This window comes from Carettochelys insculpta, chromosome 10 (assembly GCF_033958435.1).
Source record: "Carettochelys insculpta isolate YL-2023 chromosome 10, ASM3395843v1, whole genome shotgun sequence".
In the NCBI taxonomy this organism is placed as follows: Eukaryota; Metazoa; Chordata; order Testudines; family Carettochelyidae; genus Carettochelys; species Carettochelys insculpta.
The window spans coordinates 1,030,312-1,055,017 of record NC_134146.1 but is presented as its reverse complement, the minus strand read 5'-3'; the positions used below and the strand labels follow the sequence as shown (position 1 = coordinate 1,055,017).

At 51.9% G+C, this 24,706-nt stretch overlaps 2 protein-coding genes across 4 annotated transcripts in view; one reads left to right on the top strand and one right to left on the bottom strand.

The window, feature by feature from the left end:
- The first annotated feature begins 206 nt into the window (after window positions 1-206).
- Window positions 207-20,786, top strand: STK25 (serine/threonine kinase 25). The gene is made up of 12 exons (XM_075003684.1): window positions 207-339; window positions 2,953-3,077; window positions 6,057-6,287; window positions 7,798-7,854; window positions 9,241-9,349; window positions 10,726-10,883; window positions 11,175-11,360; window positions 11,599-11,744; window positions 12,737-12,848; window positions 13,566-13,637; window positions 15,602-15,738; window positions 18,267-20,786. Exons 2-12 carry the CDS (start codon window positions 2,988-2,990, stop codon window positions 18,304-18,306), a joined length of 1,338 nt encoding a protein of 445 aa, XP_074859785.1. The 5' UTR covers window positions 207-339; window positions 2,953-2,987; the 3' UTR covers window positions 18,307-20,786.
- Window positions 20,787-20,879: 93 nt separating this feature from the next.
- FARP2 (FERM, ARH/RhoGEF and pleckstrin domain protein 2) overlaps window positions 20,880-24,706 on the bottom strand; it is a 132,893-nt gene continuing 129,066 nt past the window's right edge. For all 3 annotated transcript variants that reach the window (XM_075003719.1, XM_075003716.1, XM_075003717.1), the window contains one exon: window positions 20,880-24,181. In XM_075003719.1, coding sequence (XP_074859820.1) covers window positions 24,091-24,181 — 91 coding nt within the window. In that variant the 3' untranslated portion in view covers window positions 20,880-24,090. The remainder of the gene's footprint in view (window positions 24,182-24,706) is intronic.

Below are 24,706 nucleotides of genomic sequence, written 5' to 3'. Positions count from 1 at the left end.
TGGGGGCTGTAGTCCTCGCGCCGGGCGGAAGGGCCAGCGAACTACACTTCCCAGGAGCCCCCATTCCTCTCTCCCCAGAGGCCCTCGTTGCCTTCCGGGTGCTGCAGTCCGTAGCCGGCCTCCGCCGCGTCGGGCGGCCGAGCGGGAACTACACGTCCCAGGAGGCTGTGCGGTGCGCCCGCCCTCTCGCGGTGCTGTTGCGTCCCTCTCCCCCCGCCGCCGCTGCCGAGTTCGCTGTCCCGGGGCAGCCTCCTTACAGCCCGGCGGCGCGCGGGGCGAGACGCTACCATGGAGTCCCCGCGCGGGGGGCGCTGAGCGCGGGGTTCGCGCCGCTCCCAGGTGGGGCTGCCGGGCACTGGGGGGAGGGGGAGCGGGAGCGGGAGCGGGAGCGGGGACAGGTGTGTGAGCGGGGGGCAGGGGCGGGCCGGGCACTGGGGGGAGGGGGAGCGGGGACAGGTGTGTGAGTGGGGGGCAGGGGCGGGCCGGGCACTGGGGGGAGGGGAGAGGGGACAGGTGTGTGAGCGGGGGGCAGGGGCGGGCCGGGCACTGGGGGGAGGGGAAGAGGAGGTGGGACAGGTGTGTGAGTGGGGGGCAGGGGCGGGCTGGGCACTGAGGAGAGGGGAGGGGGAGCGGGGACAGGTGTGTGAGTGGGGGGCAGGTGCGGGCTGGGCACTGGGGGGAGGGGGAGCGGGGACAGGTGTGTGAGCGGGGGGCAGGGGCGGGGCGGGCACTGGGGGGAGGGGGAGCGGGGACAGGTGTGTGAGCGGGGGGCGGGGGAGGGGGAGCGGGGACAGGTGTGTGAGTGGGGGACGGGGCGGGCTGGGCACTGGGGGCAGGGGAAGAGGAGGCGGGACAGGTGTGTGAGCGGGGGGCAGGGGCGCGCTGGGCACTGGGGGGAGGGGAAGAGGAGGCGGGACAGGTGTGTGAGCAGGGGGCAGGGGCGGGCTGGGCACTGGGGGCAGGGGAAGAGGAGGCGGGACAGGTGTGTGAGTGGGGGGCAGGGGCGGGCCGGGCACTGGGGGGAGGGGAAGAGGAGGCGGGACAGGTGTGTGAGCGGGGGGCAGGGGCGGGCCGGGCACTGGGGGCAGGGGAAGAGGAGGCGGGACAGGTGTGTGAGCAGGGGGCAGGGGCGGGCTGGGCACTGCGGGGAGGGGAAGAGGAGGCGGGACAAGTGTGTGAGCGGGGGGGCAGGGGCGGGCCGGGCACTGGGGGGAGGGGAAGAGGAGGCGGGACAGGTGTGTGAGCGGGGGGCAGGGGCGGGCCGGGCACTGGGGGCAGGGGAAGAGGAGGCGGGACAGGTGTGTGAGCGGGGGCTGGGCGGGCTGGGCACTGGGGGGAGGGGAAGAGGAGGCGGGACAGGTGTGTGAGCGGGGGGCAGGGGCGGGCCGGGCACTGGGGGGAGGGGAAGAGGAGGCGGGACAAGTGTGTGAGCGGGGGGCAGGGGCGGGCCGGGCACTGGGGGCAGGGGAAGAGGAGGCGGGACAGGTGTGTGAGCGGGGGGCTGGGCGGGCTGGGCACTGGGGGGAGGGGAAGAGGAGGCGGGACAGGTGTGTGAGCAGGGGGCAGGGGCGGGCTGGGCACTGGGGGCAGGGGAAGAGGAGGCGGGACAAGTGTGTGAGCGGGGGGCAGGGGCGGGCCGGGCACTGGGGGGAGGGGAAGAGGAGGCGGGACAGGTGTGTGAGCGGGGGGCAGGGGCGGGCCGGGCACTGGGGGCAGGGGAAGAGGAGGCGGGACAGGTGTGTGAGCAGGGGGCAGGGGCGGGCCGGGCACTGCGGGGAGGGGAAGAGGAGGCGGGACAAGTGTGTGAGCGGGGGGCAGGGGCGGGCCGGGCACTGGGGGGAGGGGAAGAGGAGGCGGGACAAGTGTGTGAGCGGGGGGCAGGGGCGGGCCGGGCACTGGGGGGGAGGGGGAGCGGGGACAGGTGTGTGAGCGGGGGGCAGGGGCGAGGCGGGCTGGGGCACTGAGGGGTGGGGAGGGTGAGTGGGGACAGGTGTATGAGCGGGGGGTGGGGGTGGAGGCAGGCTGGGTGGGGAGGGGAAGGATGGGGAGGGTGAGTGGGGACAGGTGTGTGAGCATGTGGGCAGGCTGGGGCACTGAGGGGTGGGGAGGGTAAGCGGGGACAGGTGTGTGAGCATGGGGCTGGGGCAGTGAGGGGAGGAGTGGGGAGGGGAGGGCGAGCTGGGCAGTGAGGGGTGGGGGGGCAGTTGGGGCAGGCTGGAAAGCGTGGGGAGGGGAGGGCAGGGCAATGGGGGAGGGTGAGTGGGGGCAGGCTGGGCAGTGAGGGGAGGGGTGGGGAGGGCGATCTGGCAGTGAGGGGTGGGGGGCAGTTGGGGGAGGGGAGGGGTGAGTGGGGGCAGGCTGGAAAGTGGGGGGAGGGGAGGAGTGGGGACAGGTGTGTGAGCGTGGGGGCTGGGGCAGTGAGGGGAGTGGTGGGCAGTTGGGGGAGGGCTGAGTGGGGACAGGCTGGGCAGTGGGGGGAGGGGTGGGGAGGGCAGATGGGCGGCCTGGACAGTGGGATGGAGGGGGTCAGTGCAGAGCCCTTGTACAGCAACTTAGGAAGTGGAGGTGGTTTATGTTCTCTTTAATTTGTCCCTTTGTGTGCCCCAAGGCATGTGCAGAGCTGCACCACCATAGAAACACATGTGGGTGGCTGTGGGCGCTCTGCTAATCGCTGAGCAGCACCTGAATCTCTCCTGGGTGGCTGCCCAAGTGCTTAGCTTAGGGGGGGACACTGGAGGGGGTAGGGATTGTTCAGGACACTGGCTCTGTTCCTGCCTGTGTAAAGCAAGTCTCTCATGTCTTTGATGTATCCAGGGCTGTTTTGCTGATGTGATAAGGGGTTGGTGTGTTTTGGAATGGGTTGGGAAGACCACTCTGAAGTAGTGGATGAAGGAGGAGCAAGCTAGACTCCAGGATCTCTGAATATGGCAGCTGTATTCTCTCCCATCACAGCTCTCCGGTGGCTGAGAAAACACTGCTCCATCCCTATGCTACAGGACCCCAGCCACCTGATTTCAAGGAAGTGGGTGTCTTACCAGCCTTGGGCCATGGCTCACCTGAGGGATTTTGCCAACCAGGTAGGTGATATGGATTAGTTTTTGAAACATGATCTCTGAGGATAGAACAAGAGGCAATGGACTGAAATTGCAGCAGGGGAGGTTCAGGTTGGACATTAGGAAAAAGTTCCTAACTGTCAGGGTGATCAAACACTGGAACGAATTGCCAAGGGAGGTGGTAGAATCTCCATCACTGGAGATATTTAAGAAGAGGTTAGATAGATGGCTTTCAGGGATGGTCTAGAAAGTGCTTGGTCCTGCCATGAGGGTGGGGGGCTGGACTCGATGGCCTCTCGAGGTCCCTTCCAGTCCTACTCTTTTATGATAAATACTCAAAGCGAACATCTTTGTTTTAAGAATTGTATCGTTTACCAAGGTGGGGATGTTCCAAGTATGAGCCCAGCTTTGCTCTCCTTATGCAAGTGATTTCTGGCCTATTCCCTGACAGTATCAGACTTTGATACTGCAAGGTTACCACTGCCAGGGAGTCAGGAAGCATGAGTCTGGCATAGGTATAGTACTTCCCTAAATATAACTGTGCCCTTCTTAGGGGAGGGGGGAGTATGTTTTTCTCCCATCATTTGAGGGGAAACATGATCAGAAATGGGACGGACACACGCAGCCTGAGTTACAGAATCTGTCTCCTAATATAATGGACTGTACACGCATCAGTAACAGCCCTAGCAAACAACCTGTGCTAAGCAGATGGAGCCTGTAATTTTGGAGATGGATGAGGAGCTGCTCTGTTTGGCACTAAATAATACACACAAAATGATGGGTTCTAAGTCAAGCGTCACCACTTAAAGAGATCTTGGAAAACACTCTGAAAACATTCACTCAGCGTACAGTGTCAGTCAGAAAAACTAACAATATTAGGAACTGTTAAGAAAGGGATGGATAAGACAAAGTATCATAATGCCACAATTTAAATCGATAGACTGCCCACACCTTGAATATTGTATGCATTTCTAGTCATCACATCTGAAAAGAGAGACTAGAACTGGAAAAGGTACAGAGAAAGGCAACAAGAATGATTAAGGGTTTGAAGCAGCTTCTATGTGAGTAGTGCCCTACCCAATTCATAGCTATGAAAAGCATGTCATGGACTTTGAGATCTGGTCTTCTGCATGCTTGGACCCTATACTATACAGATTTCACAGGGGAGACCAGTGTTTCTCACACTGGGGGTCCTGATCCAAGAGGAGGAGGTGGGGCAGTTGCAAGGTTATGTTGGGGGGGTCATGGTACTGGTACCCTTCTGCAATGTCTTCAGAGCTGGGTGGCCAGAGAGTCATGGCCATTGGCTGGGGTGCCCAGTGTGGAAGGCAGTGCCCTGCCTAGATCAACAAAGTAGTAAGGGTAGCAGTGTCATATGACATCACCCTTTTGTGCTGCTGCCTTCACAGCTGGGCGGCCAGAGAGTGGCGGCTGCTGACTGGAGGCCCAGCTCTGCAGGCAGCAGCACAGAAGAAAGGATGTCGGTACTTTACCATGCCATCCTTCTGCACTGCTGCTGGCAGTAACTCTGCCTTCTGACCCAGGCTTCCACCCAGCAGCTGCCACTCCTTAGCTGCCCAGCTCTGAAGGCAGGGCTGATGCCAGTAGTGGTGGTACCATGCCATCTTTACTTTCGTGTTGCTGCTCCCAGTGGCTCTGTCTTGGAGCTGGGCTCTTGTGCAGCAGCTGCCATGCTACAGCTGCCCAGCTCTGCATGCAGGGCTGTAGTCAGCAGCTGCACAGAAGTAGAGGTAGCAGTACTGCAACCCCCCCCCACCATGACCTTGTGATCCTTCCTCCCTCAACATCTTTTTCGGGGCAGGAATTGATCCCTACAGGTTATGACAATGAAATTTCAGATTGAATTGGCTAAAGTATTTATGACCCTGAAACTGACGAAAATAGACTGAATTTTGGGGCTCCAGGCACTGCTGTAAAGCAAATAATTTGTGAGTGTCCGATCCTAGGTGCTAACTTGTGTGTCACTTGATGGGGCGCAGTCTCCCCAATGCCTTTGGCCAATACAGCAATACTCCAATGTGTGTTAGGTTTGCAACGGATGCTTAGCCCCCCTGCTGCCCATTTCAGTCTCTGCAGTGCTCCTCAGACAGAGCCAGGACTAAATATTGCCTTCGTGCGCTGTTAACAAGAAGGCTGGGATCGGGCTCCATTTGCTGAGTCCAGAACATACCCCTGCCTGTCTCAAAAGAACCTTCTGCAATGGCTGCTCTTGTTTCTCTTCATTAGTGACTATTAATCATGTGTTGCCGTGGATGCATGAGGTTGTTTGATATCTTAGGTTAAAAAGCATATTAAAATCCTGTTCAGGTAGCTGAGTGTGCTGGCTGCTCTTGTCTAGCTCTCTGCTGCCCTGTGTGCAGAGGCAGTACTGTTGAGAAGCGTTGTTTATCTGCTCTGCCCAAGCCAAGGGCTTGTTAATGATGCCCAGTTGGTTTAATTATTAAACACCGGGTGAGGTGCTCTGTGAGGACCAGCTGCAAGACTCAAGAGGAAAAGAAATGGGAAAATGCCTCTGTCCTTGACCTCAGGTAAAATCTGAGTTGAATTCAAAGTTTAACTAGGGAGTGGCCCCTTGTTGACGTGATTGTAGGCGAGTCTGTATCGTACGTGTTCTGAGAAGCCGTGGGTGTGGACACTTGTACATCAGAACTGCTTGGTTATTTCCCAGAGGTCACACGACATTTTCCAAAACCTCAACTTGTCTTTAAGAAAGGCAAAAAAACTTTACCAGTGCAAAGCATCTCTGAGTCTGCAACTGGGCTGAAAGCAATAGTATCAAAGGGTCTTGCGGAGTTTACAGCTGCACTTAAATAGTCTCTTTAGGTCTCAGAGTTAACACTTCAATATGGTGCCTTGCAAGGAAGATGAGCTCCCTCACAGAAGTGTAGTGGGAGTCCATGCTGACAATGACCCTGTTTTACAATAGTGTCCTGTGGCTGGTTTAGGGTTTGACCTTGCATCTTATCTCCTCCTTCTGCTTAGCACTCCAGGGTGGACCCAGAAGAGCTTTTCACCAAGCTGGAGAGGATTGGCAAAGGCTCCTTCGGTGAGGTGTACAAGGGGATCGACAACCGCACCAAGGAGGTGGTTGCCATTAAAATCATCGACTTGGAGGAGGCGGAGGATGAAATTGAGGACATCCAGCAGGAGATCACAGTGCTCAGTCAGTGTGACAGCCCCTACATAACCCGCTACTATGGGTCCTATCTGAAGGTAGTCACAGTGCTCTGGGAGCAACCCTCCTCGTCCGCTAACCCATCAGTGTGGCTGGGATGGTACCTGTGATCAGCAGGAAGCAGGCTGGGCTTGTGGCTAGTGGGTGTCTGGCAGGGGTGGGCTGCACTGACAGCGAAGGCCATCGCAACTGCAGCGAGGATGAAATGGCCCTTCCTACTGCGTGTACCTGCCCCGTTGTGGAATTGGCCATTGCAGAACACGCTGTGGTGGTCACCGTGTACACAATTCATCCCAAGAACTGGGGACTGCTCCATCAGAGAGAGAGGCTGCCGAAAATACTCACTCCACAGCAGACAGCTCCCAGACAGTCCCTCCCCACTCTTTCTGATCTTAGCCGCAGTGATGCTGCCGTTGCCTCTCTGGGGACTCATACTTTGTCTCCAGAAGAGAATCGGCACTTCCATCGCAGCTGTGGAAGATGCGTTACCTTTATGCCCATAAATCGCTGCCTGACTTTTCTCTCTGGTGTGCCACCGGCATTATGTACCAGTGTTTAGCAAGCAGGTGTTGGTTTTACTGTGCTGGGTGAGCTGGTGCTCCAGCCTCATTCCCCCTCTTCTTGGGAGTGGCTCAGAACAGAGCACCAGGCACTTTTGGGAGTGCAGAGCCACTGAGGCAGGGAGCCGGGGTATTCTGAGGCTTTGGAGCCCAAACTCAGGTTGCTTGGAGAGGCTGCTGCAACAACTGTAAAAAGCTCTACATTTGGTGCAGTCCACGCTGCCTCCACTCTTCTCTGCATGACTCCTCTGCCCTGGTCTCAGCACACCTGCGAGTCACCTTGGCCTGTCTGAACAGTGACTGTCAACCCCACTGGCCACTGCAAGTGGGAGTGAGTGTTTTAGATAGATCAAGGCCACCAGACTGAGGTTCTCGCTTAAACCAGTCTGCAATAGTGGCCAGGCTGAACGACGAGCTTTGGCTGTTGCTACTGATGCATGTGATGGTAGGAATCTTGGGGCCTGTTGTGACAGAGAAAACACTCTGTTGCCAGAGAGCTCTCATGCTAGGTGTGTGGATAGTCTAGGGCAAGATTGTGGTTGCTGCTTGAGCATCATCCACGTTGGCAGTCTCATTAGTGAGGCCATGGACTGAAAAACTACCCCTCCTCCCTGAGAGGGGCTGCTTGTGGGATCGGCAGGCAATGCAATGATAGAGGCACGTGGGAAAGATTGCATGGCCACTGTCTGCGATCGCCAGACTGAGCACTGAATTTACTGCGGGAAAAGGTGGGAAGGGACATGCATGGTGGGTTCCCCTCCCAGGTCTGATTTCTGCAGAGCAGGGTTGTGTTAATGAGGGATGAATGGACTCTCCCCGACTTTGGTCCCAGTCTGGCAGTGGAGGTTGAAGGTCTGTTTAGTCTACTGATTGAAGAGCTGTATGCAGGATTAGTGGCCGGTGGGGCAGAGCCTGCTTTAGGTTTGATTTTTGGGTTTAACATGGTGTCCAATGTGCATCTAGTCATGTTTTTCTGCCTCACTTGCAGAGTACCAAGCTGTGGATAATCATGGAGTACTTGGGGGGAGGCTCAGCGCTGGATTTGGTAAGTAGCTGGGTCAGTCCTAATCTAGCCCCATATGGACACATCTGGCGCACGACCAGAGGGTGGAACCTTAGTTTGTGAAATAATCATAAATATTGGAGCTGATTAGCCCCACTAAGCCATGTTCAGACCATGCAGAGCAGGCCTGCTGGCTACAAAACCTGTGTTCTGCCAGGATAGAGAAAGCATTAGCTCTCCGACCCTCTGGGAAGTCTGCATCAGACTGTCTGAGCTCCATTGACAACACTCCTTGCTACTCAGTACCTAAGAGAATCTGTCCGCTACAGCCAGCGATAGCTTGCCCTGTTTGGCTGACACTATCCGTGCTACGCCAGGTGCTCAATAATAGAGATGCAGAACAGACATGGGTCCCAACTTTGCTGTGTCCCTCCTTGCAGCTCCGTTGATTTAATGGTGTCGTGCTTGGATAGGTGGGACAACTCGTTTTTCTTGTTCATTTTGGTAGCTCCTTTAGTGTGACCTACTGAAATGGGCTGATTCATGTAGTTTCAGGCTTCCAGGTTTCCCTGGAGTTGTTCAAGTTTTGCTGTTCCCCAGGCCCTGCTCTCACACCATCCCTTTCTTCAGACTCCTGCTCTGCCTCTATCCACTCCTCCTTCCACCCTACCCATCCAGTCCAACCCCCCGCCCCCTCCAGTCGTACCCCGTTCCCATTCCTTCCCCTCCCTCCCAGTGCTCCTTGCATGCTAGGGAACAGCTGACTCTTGGTGGGCAGCAGGAGTAGGTGCTGTTTGGCAGGGCCGCCAGCAGACAGGAGGTGTTGGGAGGGGTGGGAGTTCAGCAGCTGGTGGGTGCTGAGCTTCAGGCAGACATTTGCACAGAGTTCGTTGCAGGCTCAGGGCCTTATTATTGCTGAGAACTCATCTGGGGCGGGGGAATCTTGTCACCCCACCTGGCCTCCAGAGAACTCTGAAGCCCCTCTCTTGCTGTTGTACCAGATGCATGCATGTGTCCCGATCTGGTCACTGACTGGATCTTTACGTGTAATGTATTTGCAGCCTAATGCGGATGAGTGTGATAACCCTTCGTTTTGATTCAGCTGTGTAATGGTGTGGGATATGTAGCCCAGCAGTACATTTCCAGATTGGCATATCTGCTAGCAGGTGTCTGATGCAGCTGGGCAGGAGATCTTGCATTGCAAATGGGGGTCAGGAACTGTGGTGCCTGTTAAGAACACCTATAGAGGTGTGTAAATGTCTCTCAGAAAAGTCATGCAGGAAATTTCAGATCTTCTCTGCCCTGCACCCCCACCTTCCCCTCTGTCCTCCTTCCACCACTTCACATCTGCTTAAGGCCTGCTCCTTCCTTTCTTCCCTCCAGACGCGCGCTCGCGCTCTCACTCACTCTCTCTCTTCTCCCACTTAGCTAAAGCCAGGACCCTTGGAAGAGACCTACATTGCTACTATCCTGCGGGAAATCCTCAAGGGCTTGGATTATTTGCACTCTGAGAGGAAGATCCATAGGGACATCAAAGGTCAGGCTTGGAGAGCATGGCCCCTTTGCCCACGAATGATGATCCCATCTGTCCTTACATAAACGTACAGAAGCCAGTGCACATATAACTGCTTTATAAGCTACTAGTTTTGCTGTTCTGGAGACCATAAAGTCTCATTTTCTTTCAGATGAGGATGAGGTGCTGCGTCTGTCTAGGGCCTGGGGTAGGGTGGAGGGTCAGTAGCACCAGTCTGGCACCTGCAGTGTCAGGAAGGACATGGAACAAGGGGAGAGCTGTGAGTTAGCAGAATTGCCTGATGGCCTGCTGGATGCCTTAGCTAGCATTGGAGCTGCTGATTTGGCATGTGAGTGTGTGCTGGTCATCAGGTGTGCAGCTTGCCGTGGCCCTGGTGTGGATGTGTGGCCAGAGCTGCTGCGAGAGCTCTGAAGCCCAAGTGCTGAGCACGGCAGCAGTGGAAATGGAAGGGATGCTGCCATCACTGTACCCTGCTTGTCATTCTTTAGCACCCAGGTGCAGTAGGAGACATGCAGTGTGGAGACAAGGTCCCTCCCCACACAGTGTAGCTGGGTGACTTCCTCCGCTGCACCAGGCAGGAGGGAGACGGTGACTTCCGTGAGAGTGTCTGGCTGTGCAGAGAGGCTGAGAGCACTGGGTGCTAAAAGAATTGCACCGCTTGCCAGTTGTGGGAAGGGGCGTGAATGAGGACGAGTACGGCCTGGGGAGCTGGTTCTGAGCTGTTCCATGCGGCGGGGAGGGCTGGAGTGGAGCAGCACTGGACAGACACTGAGAGGGTTGTGTCACTGGGTGTGCACCTTCTAACTGCACTGGCACACAGGATGTCTAGTTTGATACTACTGGCACCTGATGTGCCCTCTGCACAGAGCTTCCCCACGCCACTTGCATACGGAGCAAACTTACAGGGTCTCTCTTGGAAAGAGACATCCCAAAATCCTGAGTGCCACGCCTGAGAAGAACTGAGTGAGTGGAAGGAATGTAAGTTCTAAGGCCAGGACTGCCCACAGTGGCTGGCAGTGTTTGGAGGCCCCACTTGAGGTGGGCCTGATATTTAGCCAGTGCTGAGCACTCGTCCTCTCGGGGTGCCTGTAGATAGCTTAGTGACTCTACATGAGGCCATGTGCCATAGGGCCTCCTTCAGCCTTCAGAACTCCTTCAAAACTCATCCTAGAGCTGCCAGATGAACGTTCCTTCTCTTCCCCTGAACGCATGGACCTGCTTTGAATTGCTTGAGATACTGAATCTGGAAATCGCAGTTGAGAGTTTTCTCAGAACAGGGGCTGTCACCACTGGGCCTCTCAAAGACCTGAGCCACTAGGTTCCTTATTGGTTACTGGCATTACAGGAACCATTTGACTTAGTCTTATTTGTGTGACCAGCTGCCAACGTGCTGCTTTCGGAACAAGGGGATGTGAAACTGGCTGACTTTGGCGTGGCTGGACAGCTGACGGACACCCAGATCAAGAGAAATACATTTGTTGGGACTCCTTTCTGGATGGCACCAGAGGTGATCAAACAGTCTGCCTATGACTTTAAGGTGAGTTGGGGGTTAGAAGAAGGGTTTTATGCTCTTGGCTGCATTGCTTAGGTAGGATGCATGCTTTTGTTAACACAGGGATGGACATTCAATAGAGTGCCCCCATTGTAGCAGGGATTCTGTGGGGGAAGCCTCTGACAAAATGACCATAGAGACTAAATACCCCACAGACCACAAGTGAAGTGGGTCCTTCCAGCGAAGTGGATGTTGCATGCACCTTCTGCAGGCCATGAAGTGCTTAGCAAGACACTTGCTGCTTCTCTGAAGTCACTCTTCTTGCTCCTCTCCCAGGCAGATATCTGGTCTCTTGGCATCACAGCCATTGAACTTGCAAAGGGAGAGCCCCCTAATTCTGACTTGCACCCTATGAGGGTGCTCTTCCTGATCCCCAAAAACAGCCCTCCAACGCTGGAGGGACACCACAGCAAGCCCTTCAAAGAATTTGTGGAAGCCTGTCTCAACAAGGACCCTCGATTTGTGAGTATAATTTCCTTCCTCTCACTGCAGACAGAATGGATTGGCTGGGGCATAGAACGAGGTGCCTAGAAACCCTCAGCAGAAAGACCTAATTTCTCTTGGAGAGAAATTAGCAGTTGCTGAATGAATAAGCAGGAATAGCAGAAATGAAAGATGAAGCTGTTGAGTGTTGGTCGTGGCTCTGGCAGATCTTGACTTCTGCTGGGTCTAGCGCACTCTATTTCCTGATTTGCCACAGAGGCCGACTGCGAAAGAATTGCTAAAGCACAAGTTCATCACACGCTATACCAAGAAAACCTCATTCCTCATGGAGCTGATTGACCGATTCAAGCGCTGGAAATCGGAAGGCCACGGAGAGGACTCCAGTTCTGGTGATTCTGACATGTGCGTATGCCACCTGCCCTGGTACTAACCTCCATACCGGCTGTGCCCAACCCTCCCAAGTGCTGTTCACTGCCACCTCAGAGCAGAGTCCCAATAAGTGGGGAAGGCAGAGGGAGGTCTCCTGAGCCTGGTGGGTGAGGCTGTTCCCCATCTGCTCCTGGGCAACGAGAATATGATAGATGTTCAAGCACTGGTAAGGGGAGCAAAGTAAGAGAGTAAATAGAGTTGCAGGGCTCTTTGCGTTTGGTCCCCCCTCAGATGCTACTTTGTCCAGTTTTGGATTAACACAGGTGAGGAACCAGAAGTATTGGCTGGAGACAGAGAAAGTCCTATGAGTTAAATACAACAGGACTTGGACCCGGGTACCGAAGTGTGTAAGTCTAGTGGGTTAACCCTGTGGGCTGTCTACCCCGGAGCACTCCTGGAAGTGTCTTCTAACACCTGTATCTCTAACAGGCATTCAGCCAAATACATTGCTTGGCTTCACCACGGGTAGCTCAGAGACCATAGTGCACTAGCTGGTGTGGTCCTGCTGCCTGTAGCCATGGGAGAAGAAAGTCAAGATGTGTAACAATGACTAGTGGATTTTTGAGATGCCTTAAAGGATCTTACTCTTCTGAACTGGATGGTCAGAACTTGGTGAAAATCAAACCCTTTTAGCACCTCAAACTGGGCACCTAGAATTGCTGGTTATTCTGGAATCTATCTGTGTCAAACCAGATTTGTGTCTTTGGGTCATGCTGGGATCTGGGAAACTGAAGAACTGGAGTGGTAGCTATCCTGGCTTTACATGATGAGCTCTGTGGTCTGGATTACAGTTCCCCAGCACATCTCAAGTGGTACCTGTTGTTCTGCCCCCTCACAAAAGGCCCAGCGCCCTGGGGTGAAAGGACAACTGAGGCTGGCTGTGGTGCGTTGGCTGTGTGTCTGGGAGGGTAAGCGCTCTGTGGTATCGCACAGGCTGTGTATCTAACTCCTTCTTCTGTTTCTAGTGATGTAGATGCAGAAGATAGAGACCAGGGTCCGATCTGGACGTTCCCACCAACCATTCGCACCAGTTCTCCTAAACTGCACAAAGGACTGCCTCTCCATGGTTCCCAAAAGGTCAGTTTTTTGACCTTGCTGGCAAAGAACAGGGTGACCAGGAAATGAGAGGGGCCTGCGAGCAGGGAAAGCTGCCTCCTTCCCAGTGTACTTGTGTGACATTTTCTGTTCTTAACTTCCCCTGCCTGGCACCTGAGCATGGTGGATGGTATTTAGGGCTACCTCTTTATGCCCCCAGGATGCCAGTGGTTGAGGCCGGATGCTGGGAATGCAGCTGTAACAGCTGCTCGGATGTGGAACAGCCTGGTGCTCTTAAGTGCCTTGTGCCTTCCCTTTGCTCCACTGTAGCACTTCTGGTCCTGTCTCTCTCTTAGTAAACGAATGTTACTTATAATGGTGTCAATTATCGGAGGGGTAGCCGTGTTAGTCTGGATCTGTAACAGCAACGAAGGGTCCTGTGGCACCTTAAAGACTAACAGAAAAGTTTTGAGCATGAGCTTTCGTGAGCACAGACTCACTTCATCAGATGCTGGTCTTGGAAATCTGCAGGGCCAGGTATAAATAAGCCAGTGACTCCCACTAGGAGTCAGAGCCAGGCTTTTTTCCCAGCCACTCCTCTCCCTCTGGTTATATAGCAGGCTCGCTAACCTTAGTCTCTGGAAAGAGAAATGTTTCAGGTGCCAGGGAAGTGATGGATAGAAGCGTCTTTGTGGGCTTGATGCCCCCTTCTGTGGGTGTCTGCTGCATGCACTCATCTTCTCTGTGTCTGCTTTCCAGACTGCTGAGCCCATCAAGCGACAGCCAAGGTCACAGTGTCTCTCTACGCTTGTCCGCCCAGTCTTCGGGGAGGTGAGAAGGCTGCTCTCTGAGTTTGCCATGGCTGCAGGTGAAGGGCAGGCTGCTGGGTTGTACATTCAGGGAGAGTATAAGCAGGAGGGATCCTCGTGGGGGGGGAAGAGCAGGGTGGCTGACAGGGCCAGGGCTTGGTTCAGCCAAGTCAGCGCTGTATGTCCTGCTTAAAAGAGCTGACCTAATGTCCTTGTGCTGGTGAAATGTTCTCTGGGCAGGAGTCCAGTGCTGCCTTACAGCTTCTTGTCCTTGTGTTTTCAGTTCTTCCCCCTTCACGTGAACCCAGGGTATGGAATGCCTCATCCCCTCTTTGCATTACCCTCTCTCGGTGCCTGGCAGCCTGGCCTTTCTCTTTGCATCACCCTTTCTGATTGGCCCAGAGCACCACATAGATCTGGCTTGAACATTGGTCATTAGCTGCTGGCAGCTTGTGGACTTTATGCACTTGGGCCCTTCTTTAGTAGGGAAAGGCCTTGAATTCCCTTGCACTTCCCTGGAGACCTGGCACTAGAGTTCTTTCAAGTGGAGGTGAAAGTCAAGCCCTAGGCGAGACAAGCACAATGTGCTGCTTGTCTGTCATTCCTCAGTCTGGGTTGCTGCATGTACGTTAATAGTGAAATACGTGGCTTGCTGTGACAGCTGAGCTCGACTTGGGTGAAATGGCAGCTCACTCACCGAGGCAAGGCAGACCTGTGTCTTGTTAAATGGAGTGAGTTTCCCTCCACCAGGGGGACTGTGAGCACTGGGATAAGACCAGCCACCGATTAGCATTAAGATTTGCCTTGTCCTTCATTGTCTCTGTGAGAGGGAACGTGAACTCAAGGAATTAGGTTGCTCCTCAGATTACATGCAAGGAACTATAAGGACAAGTTAAAGCCACTTAATCAGCATAGTAGAGATGAAGGTAGTTAGGGAGGTTTTTGACTGACCAAGAGGGTGGCTAGTTGGTGTAGATACTTCAGTGTCGAGAGGAGCCTCTGCTTTCAGCTTTGCTTTTGTTTAGTGGAAAGGCCGTGAGTGCAGGCTGAGTCTGCAGGGCACTCCCACAGGCTGGGTTTGGGAAATGTTACCTCAATGAAGGGGCAGAGGCTACAGCCAACTATTGGTGGTCTGGAAAATCTGTGCTACATCATAAGCAGTGAGGAGGTTGTTTCAGTTCTGTCTTGACCTAGCAGTTGTGCCTGGCCTGGCGTTTCCTAATGCTCAGGGTTGTGCTCTTTGTGCATTTTCAGTAAATGACCTACTGGAGAACTCTGTTCTGTCTTTTGTTAAATCATGCAAGATCCCAAGCCCTACCCTATCCCCGGTCTGAACTCGGCTCAGGGCATTCAGTGGCACACAGGCTCTGTAAGGGGGATTGCTCACTTTTTCAGATTACACTAGATCGGGGAGCTGGCCTGCTGAAGTTCAGGGGTTTGCAGCACCCCTCCTCCCATCTGTGGGTCCCAGCTTCAGACCAAACCCAGGCTGCTATGGGCACTGGCTTTGTTCCTCAGAAAATCCATCGACACATGTGGCACCTCTCTTGTAGCCGCTCTGCTAGAGAGCCGTCAGTGAGCACTGCCAGTGAACTGTCCTCCACTCTAGGGGAGGCTTGTGGACAGTGTGGGGTAGAGAAGCTTGCACAGCTGTGTGGGTTCCTGGCCTTTGGTCCTCCAGGCTGTGCTCAGTCCAGCACAATCTCCTGTGCCATTTGTGTGGGGAGAGGTGGCAGGGGGCTGCTTTGGGAAAGGCTTGGCTTCCTCTTGCTGTGGAGTGTGCTCCACTGGGTCTGCCCTTATTCCTGTGCGCAGAGGGTAGAGCCCTGATGGGCCCGGCCTGTAGGAACCTACCTGTCAGTGGCCTGGGTCCCCCAACAAAACCACATGGAAAAGGAAGACTCCTTAATTGTCATTCTGCGTTGATCTGCTTGGTGAATGTGCTCAGATGTCACAAAGTGTTAACGTGGTGTTTCTGGCTTGCAGCTCAAAGACAAGCACAAGCAGACGGGTGGGAACGTGGGAGCTATGGAGGAGCTGGAGAACGCCTTTAGCTTGGCTGAGGAGTCCTGCCCAGGCATCTCTGACAAACTGATAGCACACATGGTGGAGCGGGTGCAAAGGTAAAAATGCTCTGATGTGGGGTGGGGGTTAGGTGTGTGCACGGAGAACTCAGTGGCTGGGGTGTGTTCCAGTAACCTCACAGGACCAGCGTGGCTGTTTGCCCAAACATCCGAGATGTGTGCGTTTGCTAAAGCAAACGGTGAGATGTCTACAGCTCTGCTTTGAATCCGTCTCCAGGACGATGCGTTACCACCCTGAACATCGCTGTGTAATGTGCATGACTGCTGCCCTGAGCACCAAGGGATTCGTGATGTCTTAGTCTCACTCCCCAGGCCAGTAACAACACACGTACCATATTGTTCGTTCTCCCTGCAGGGTGTTCACCACCCACCTCAGTTTGTTTTTGCGACTGGTTTGAGTCCAGGCCTCTGGGAGCCATGAAAGCTAATGCAGCTTGTTGTGACTAGCCAGTGGAGCTATGGATAAAGCGTGTGGTTGTAGTCAGATTGGTCTAAGGAGATTAGAGATGAGCTACATATGCCATGACAGCTGAAGGGGAAAAAGACAAAAATTACTTAATTAATGGAAATGGAGGAACTTGGATGGTCTCTTGTATTTGTGAGGATTTAAAACTGCTTGTAGTATTTTGGCTGCCTTTGCTGTCTCTTTTACCCTGCGATCTGCTTGTACACACACACTTAATTACGCATCCCACTCCTTAAATCTGCTAGATTCTAAGCAGATGAGGTGGAAGTGCCGCTGTGCCCCTACTCTGCACTGAAAGGGGCAGTTCCCATTTCTTACATTTACCACTAACAAATGTAATACATTTTCAAATTATTGCTGAACAGGCTCCTATTGCTTATTTCTGAGACATATTCAAGGGACCTTCGAAAAGCAAGTCCATTTAATTGTAAGAAATGTACTTTAAAGCCATACTTGGCCTATAGTATGCGCAGTAATCAACGTTCAGCACTCAGGAATCCTGCAAAAGTCGATGATCCAGTGTGTAGAGCAGCAGGTGTGTTTTACTTGGCTGATGCAGATGTGAGTAGTGTCCACATTGTTATACAGGGGTAACGTCAAACTTAGTGTGATGTCCTGATGGTGTTCCCAGACCAGAGAGCCATTGTGCTCCCATCTCAATCTCAGCAAGTGGCTTTGTAGCAGCTAAGCCGTGTGGCATCTCACTGCTATACCAGGTTATCTGTCTGCCAGCCAGATCTTTTGGACTGTGCCAGAACAAGACTAGTCTAGCAGGTTAACATCAGTTCTTGAACTTCTGAGAGATGTCAATCTGCAGTGTACCTCCCCTGCACCTTATCAACTTTGCTACTGCGTTAAAGAGAGAGTTCAGAGCAGCATGTTAACTGGGGCTAACACACAAAGCACTGAGCTGGTTTATGGTAAAATAAAACAGGTTTATGAACAGAAAGGAACAGATTCTGCAATGAGGGTCAGGGACTGGACTCGGTGACCTTTTGAGGACCCTTCCAGTACTCGTGTTCTGTGATACCAAGTAAAAGGGATAAGGATAGAAATGGTCACAAACAAAAGAGAAAATGTGTCCAAGACATCACAGTAACCTTGAGTCCCTTGTTCAAAGAGGTTATTCTCACCAGTTCTCTTTGAGAGACTGTCCAGACCTTTTGTCAGGGCCCAACATGCTTGGCTTCTTTTGAGTCATTAGGTAAAGAATAACTATGGGGTTATCTCCCTTTGTTTGACAGTCCTATAAACCTGTGCATGAAGTCTATGAAGAGTAAGCCCAGGCAAAGATTTTCTCTTGGTAGGGTGTAGATGCCAGGCTTTTTTCTTTCAGGCTTGTTAGCTCATATACAAATGTGCTCTGCCTGAAGACCAGGCTGACCTGACACAGGTAAACTGGCACTGTGCATGGTTGTCATAATTCTAGCCCATATCTATGACTGTACATAAGTCTAGTGAGCACATCAGGCCTGACAGGAGTTGCTGACCCAAGGCAATGAACAGTTGTCAGGGTTAGGGTTTGACTGAAACATATGAGGCAGTAACTAACAGGAAAAGAAGTGCTTGTGGCAGATTGCCTTCAATGTATACATCTGCCATCTAATATCTACCTTTAATGTACAGACAAGGTTCTTTTCTGCATTTTTAATTGGGGAATCTTAGGACCAGTTATTTCTGAGAGGTGAGAATCTAAAAGGTTAAGCTGGGCTCTTGCTGTGTTGCTGCTTGTTCCTTTCATTTGCTGGCAGGCTGAAGTGGGACTCAGCACTCCCCTGTAAAGGGGGAGAACAAGCCCAAAGGCCCTTTGCTACTAAACCCACTGACATTTATAAGCAAAGCTGCAGCAAAAACAGTTGACATGTAGGGTTTGAGGTTGTTAAACCTGGGGCGGGGGGAAGTGTTGCTAACTCACCAGGGCTGTACAGTGCAAGCCAGAGAGCTCCTCCCAGTGACGCCTGCAGCCAGCTGAGGCAGAGCGTATTTTTTACAAAGCCATCTTGGTCTCTGGTGGGTTCTGACACCTGAATGTGTCATTCAGACAGATGAGTGCAGCCGGCATCACCAGCCTGTTCTTCTCTCCCCTCCCCTCCCCTCCTAGGTTTTCACACAGCCGGAACCACATGACTTCAGCCCGCTGACGAGTCCAGCTGTTGCTGCTCGTTAGGAGGAGGATTTTTCCAACATCATAAGAACTACATCTCTAATCCAGACCACCACCATCAGTTGTTGGCTGTAACATTGTGCTACGGACTCCAGGACATTTCAGCGTCTTCATCTATACGTGTTTCAGTGACACCCAAGGGTGGGATTCACAGTGCAAGTACAAGTCAGACCTTTTGCAGAGCCCAAGGAGGGCAGTCAGATTGTTTTTACACTGTTCTCAGTGGGGTTTTTAATTGTTCTCTTGGTGGACATATCCAGTTTTATTTGATTCAGAGCTTGTTAAAGGTAAAACCTGGCTGGTGGGGCAGAGCTCTTGTACTCTGATGTTTTGACAGGGACATAGGATGGGTTCAGCCTCTCTCTCTCCCCAGGATGTTTAGGTGAGCAGCAGAGCACAAGGAGTACAGCTGGCTGCAGTTTGCCATACACTACAGCAGTCTAGTGGAGGCAGAGCCGTACTCTAGCCCCACAAAGCTGATTTCATACACTAGTAGAACAAAGCCTATAACTAGCAGCAAGTGAAAGTAAACTGCTGTTCCACTCCTCCCCACCTCCCTGTTGCCCATTCGAGAGTAGCGGTGGTGTTTTGTCATTTTTACGGGAAGGGTTTGCTGACTGTTCTGCCAGCAGTCACTCTTTGACCAGGCCTTGCTTCATGTAGGTGAGACTAAAGCAAAGTTTGTGTCACTTCCATGAAGCAGTGGGAACAAGGCAGCTGCATTTGGTTTAAAACACTCTGACATGTGGGTTGTGAGTTGCTTATGCTCCTTCAAAGCCTCTTGCTGCTGCTTTTCATGCGACCAGCAGACATATCAGGTGTGGGGGCTGTTGGCAGACTGAGTACTGTGACAGTCCTAAGGTGAGACAGGCTAAACACTAAGATTGAAGTGCATTAGAAAGGGGATTCTTGTCATGCAAGGATGCTTAAAAGCTCCACCTGTAATTCCTTATTTATTGGAGGAAGTCAGCTTTCACATTACCCATTAGACAGCTGCTAGCATGGCTCCTGGGGGGACTGTGTCCTAAATGCTGTGCTTGGGATACCGAAGTCAATCTCTCCTCCATGGTACTCACAAACCATTTCTTACAGCTCTGCTCTAAACAGTTCGAAGCCAATGCAGTCTCAGCCAGAGGTACAGCCCAGGTGCTGAGCTGCATCTCTTGTTGCTTTTTGGAAGTGTAGCTGATAGACAATTTGGGCAGTCAAGGTTTCCCTGTGGAGCATCTTCATCTATTTTGCCTTCTTGATGGTGCTAGTTTAGCCTTGAATTTCAGGTCTCCATATCTGTTCTACAGCAAACACTGCTACTCCCAGGGAGCTGGAAGGAAACCAGGCTTGTAAGGAGTCAGAGTTGAAACTTTTACAGTTGGGTGCCTAAAGCTAAGCAGGTAAATCTATATTCACGTGAGTGATGTCAGGTAGCTCCTACAGCTACCCTAGAAGCCAACAGGAAGTAAACATGGGTGTTCTTCCCCCACTTCAGCTGCACAGGTTTCAGACGGTTGGGACTGGGGTCTCTCTACAGAGAGAACACACACATTCCCCCTGCCCCTCTTAGCGCTGTGCTAAAGTGAGCTGCAAGCAGTCTTCTCTACTGCCTGAATCCAGACTCGAGGTGTTAACACTGCCAAAGATCAGTTGTACACAGTGGCAGCCAAGGAGCCTGTATCTGTGCATGAGGAGAAGCAAAGGGAATGTTTGGTCAGACAAAAGGGAGAGGCACTAGGCTAGCAGAAAGTCTCTTGCTGCTTTAAACTCTATGCTGTTCGTGATGGTAGCATATTGTGCTAATAAGGTACCTTGTATTATCCTGCACAAGTGCCGCAGTGTTGTGAGTAAAGATGATTTTTAAGGACACAACCCCCACAAATGTCCTCCAGCATTCTATGCAGCAGTGGTGGTAGTTTTTAAAAGAGCATTGAAAGGGATCTGCCACTTTCAATAAAGTTGTAAATTAAAGTAATGGTTATTGCAGTTTTCAGTTACAGAGTGCTATGAACAGCACAGCCCTTCCATAAACCAAACAGACTTCTGCTGAGTTGTGAGCATGCTTCTGGGGCCTTTAGCATAGCTGACCTAGAATTACATGACAGCCTTAGGGAAAGAAATACTCCCTCTCTGCTGTTTAAGTGCAGGGAATGTTGGTCCCTATTTACAGCAGTTCTGCCACATTGCAACTTCACTGAGAAAGGGTTTAGGACAGCAGTGCTCAAACTTCTCTTTGCAGACCACTACCACTTAAATTGCTGAGTGTCTTAGTGGACCACTTTAATGATTGCTCCAAGTGTCTCTCCCCAGAGCAGCAGCTAAGGGGCTGGGTCTTTCCCCTGGCTCTAGCAGCCAGACTGAGTCTGAGGAAAGTCACCTCTCTCAGGTTGCTGTAGCCTGGCACATCCCAAACCTCCATATTCCCTCTTCTTCTATCACTGTCTGTGTGTCCCTGCCCCTGTCTCCCTCCACCTCCTCCTCCCCATCCCCCCCCCCCCCCCCCCCCCCAGGCTGCCATCTCACTGTATATGCATGTTTTCTGTAGGGCCCAGGCACTTGATTCACCTACCACAGATAAATTTAACAGTAGGTACCAGCTTTCAGCAGTTCTGGAAAAGTTAAGTTCTGTACCCTACAATATGGGTGATTTAAAAACAAATGTGTGGAAAGCCAGGAGGTTACACAAACTCAGCCTAGGTGTTGCTCTCAAGTGGTTAGTTGGCCTGGCCTGGCCCAGTTACTTTGAATGCCATGAAAAGCAGGGCTACCACCTATTTAATTCCTATGAAAACTTAGGCTTTAGACCCTCTTTTGAAAGTAAAAAAAACCTCTCAGCACAAATAGGTGTCATCCATGCACAGCAGGCAAGGGGAATTAACAAAAGCAAAAACAGCACTGCTGAAGGGATGTTATGAACAAGAACCCTACAAGCTCTTAACACAAACACACATCCTCCTGGAAACCTGCTACTCACCAAAATATTGCCCAAACTGTTGCTGCCCAGTCCCAGATAAGCACATTTTTGTAACTTTGACAACAGGATAGGGGTGAAAAGTTACTGATTTCAAATGTTTGAGAGCATTTGCCCACCCTGTTGCTTTTTGATTAGGTGAAAATGCAGCACAATGTACATAAGAGACTCTTGAAGGTAGAGGGTGGTGCTTGGGGTTGCTTCAGGTCAGAGTATGTTGAAGTGACTCAGTGGTGAGCAGCTTAGAGGGGCTGCACAATCCTCTAATGCAGCAATGGACAACCAAGGCTAGTGTGTGGACCGTCTGAATGGCCCTCCTTTGTCTCAGTCACAGACATTTGAGGCAGACCCTTGCTGCACATCTATATTGTAGGAAGTTGTATGCCACCCTCACAAGCTCTGGACCCATTAAAAGAAAAAGCAGTAGCAAATAATCAGAGCTCTATAACAAGATTTTAAACCACTGGTGTAAAAGGCCCTTCGCTCCTAATACTAATGCCTCTCTGTTGGAAAATTTAAGTAGGTGGCTATGGAGGGGAAGTTTAAGGAAAGTCTGTGCGGAGTGATAGGTAACTCTTCTCCACGAAAATGGCCCCTGTGGATCCCCACTGCAGGAGATTAACAAGCAGTTGAAATCCCAAAGGAGGAAGGCTGGGGATTTCTCACCCACTCTAAGCTGGTTTCACTCATTCCTTTCAAACAGACTCTGGACGTTCATAGTGTAACTATTCTCAGAGGCAAGCACAGTATCATCTGGGAAAACAAAGACAGTAGCAGCTCTACCACCTGTTAACGTTGGCAAGAAAGGGTTTAATTGACTCTAAAGAGGAGAAAAATCCCATACCTGTAATTCCTACTCCTAGCCCCGCAGAGATTGCTGCAAACCTCAAGAACAAGGGTATTTTGTCTAAGACAAATGACTGTCCCACCAGTGACTCTTCCTACAGGACTGAACTACCCACTTGCAGGCAGATGTCACAAACCTTCCCAAGACCAGGACTGCTTTAGCATGCACAAAGCCACACTGCTAGAGGAGTTTAGTTCTATGTCTGCGCCGGTCCCACTCCCCTTGGTTACAGCAGAAGTGGCCAATGAACACACATTTGTACCTCTACCACAGTTTATTTTAAGACACTAATAAATTAAAAAAGTACATTTAACTTACAATGGACAGTGGTCATTAGGATGTGCTGGTCCAGCCGCTGCTTCTTGAGGTGAATGTGCTACAGGAAAGGTCATGAAATCTACCTAGAATCCTCTGCCTGGGTTCCTAGTCCTTTCTCATCCAGCACTTCTTAGCTATTGAATGAACACAGCCCCAGGAGTCTGTCTAGAAAAACGGTTGCCCATGCAAGCCTCTGCATTTCCCATGTTTAAGCAGGATCTTGGCTTTCCTCATTTCTGCCATCCTCACATTAGCACGTTCTTCCCTCTAACACCGTCCTTCCCTGATACATAAATACTTTTGCACCTGAACTATAAATTAGCCCCCTCAGCCAGGTTTACTCAGCAGCAATATTTGTTACTTACAGCTTTGTCAGTCATTAAATGGGGTTGGGGGGTGGGGGGGGGGCCCATATTTTGTCCAACCAAGTGCTGCATTGTACAGCATCCAAAGACAGCAGCAAATCTTCAGGAAGCGTGGCAGAGTGAAACTCTGGCTTGACTATGGTGACACACCCCACAGTGAGCAGGTGCCAGAATATATTGCTCCACCTTGCTGCAAGTGACACTCAGCCTGTTAAAACTGAAGCTGGATGATGCCTCCGGAGAGCTAAGGGTTGGGCTTTTCAAACACACCTAAGCAGTACCCAAACACACGTATCAGCGCCCTTCAGTGGGGCTTACATGCTTATGCCACTTTGAAAGCATCACTCAAGGGCAGCAACAAACTGCACTGGAGGCTGTTGTGCTTGGTACTTTGGCCATCCCTGCCTTACATAACGTCTCACTGTCAGAGGGTGACTGAATAGTTTGTCAGCAGAGCCCTCCTCTCTACAAGAGGTGCAGAGGACTCTGGCGGTGTAATAAATATTTCTAGCCGGCCTCTCTCAGCATGCAACAGAGCAGGCTCTGAGCTTTAAGGAAACCCTGTGTGCGCTCTCACATAGGGCTCCCACTCCAAGCTGTAACATGCAAAAGCTCTAAAACTACAAACTCCATGTTCTCCCCCTCCCCACATGAAGTTGCTATGGCATTGGCCTGAAGAGCTCCGTAATTCTACAGCAGTTGTATGTTCTGTTTGCCATTAAGTTGACTGCTGGCCTTCTGGCTGGCTACATCTGCAAGGCCCCACTTAGTCCAAGAAGTTTGGGTCAACAGGGTGAAGCTACAGCAGCCAACAGTCCAGAGGTTAATTTTGCGCAATGTCAGAAGGGAATGCCTGGGACCTAGAAAGCTAGTATCTGCAGCTATAGCCCAAGAGCCAGACCTGGCGCACCCAATCACAAAGGGCATGGCCACTGGTCTCCATCCAGCCATGTTGCTGTATACTGTACAAAACCCGTAACTGGAATGCAATATACACACAACAAATCACAGGCTTCCTGCAGAGTGGGAATTTTGCAGCCACTGCTAGTTTCACTACATCTCCAGTTAGCTTTGACTGTAGCAGAATTCACTTGCATCAAGCCTAATCTGACATGACCCCAGTTCACCACTCACCTTCTTCATCTACCTCCCCTCCCCCCCGCCCCCGCTGGAAACAAGCATGTCTTGTTTCTGTTTTATCACCCTTCATTCCTGGTTCCATCCCACCTCACTACACATGTCTACAGCAGAGAACCAGCTCTGCCCACTTCAATCTGTGTGAATATCCTTGTCATCCATGGGAATCAACAGGCTCGATCTCCCTGGAGAATTTGTGGCTCTCTTAATCACTTCCATCCACCTGGCAAGAGAGGAACAACAGAACATTCAAGGCCACATCCTTTGCTTAGAAGCGATTTCTGGGATTCAATGTATTGCATTGACCACTGAGCTATGGAGGATTTCTACAGTATACCATCACCTTGAACTTCTGTACCATGCTTTCACCCAAGGGTCTTCAAGCACTTTGGGTATGTCTTAATTTTGAGCTAAGGGGAGGGGCTAATTGCCAGCCTGAGGTAGCTTGCTGAATAGAAACAGTAAAACCCACAAAAGTCTGTGCCGTAATAAATTCCATTAGTCTCTAAGGTGCAACAGTGTTTTCATTGGAGGTTATCCTTGACCTCTGTGAACTATAAGAGACTCTACCGCCTCTCAGAGTGGAAAGCAACTCTTTATAAAATGGGTAAAAGATGCCACCCTCCCCTACCACCATCATCATTTTGGACATCAACACTCCTAGGAATTCTGTTTCTGTAGAAAACAAACAGCAAATTGAGAAAAACCCCTAACTCAATTCTGTGTGGCTTGGAGATCTTTCTGAACA

What these genes read in the sequence shown, in the direction of transcription:
- STK25 (XM_075003684.1), top strand. Translation starts at nt 2,988, where the DNA reads ATGCTACAGGACCCCAGCCACCTGATTTCAAGGAAGTGGGTGTCTTAC. An exon ending in GAGGCTCAGCGCTGGATTTG is followed by an intron (nt 7,855 to 9,240) that starts GTAAGTAGCTGG and finishes TCTCCCACTTAG; the next exon opens with CTAAAGCCAGGACCCTTGGA. An exon ending in AGTTCTGGTGATTCTGACAT is followed by an intron (nt 11,745 to 12,736) that starts GTGCGTATGCCA and finishes TTCTGTTTCTAG; the next exon opens with TGATGTAGATGCAGAAGATA.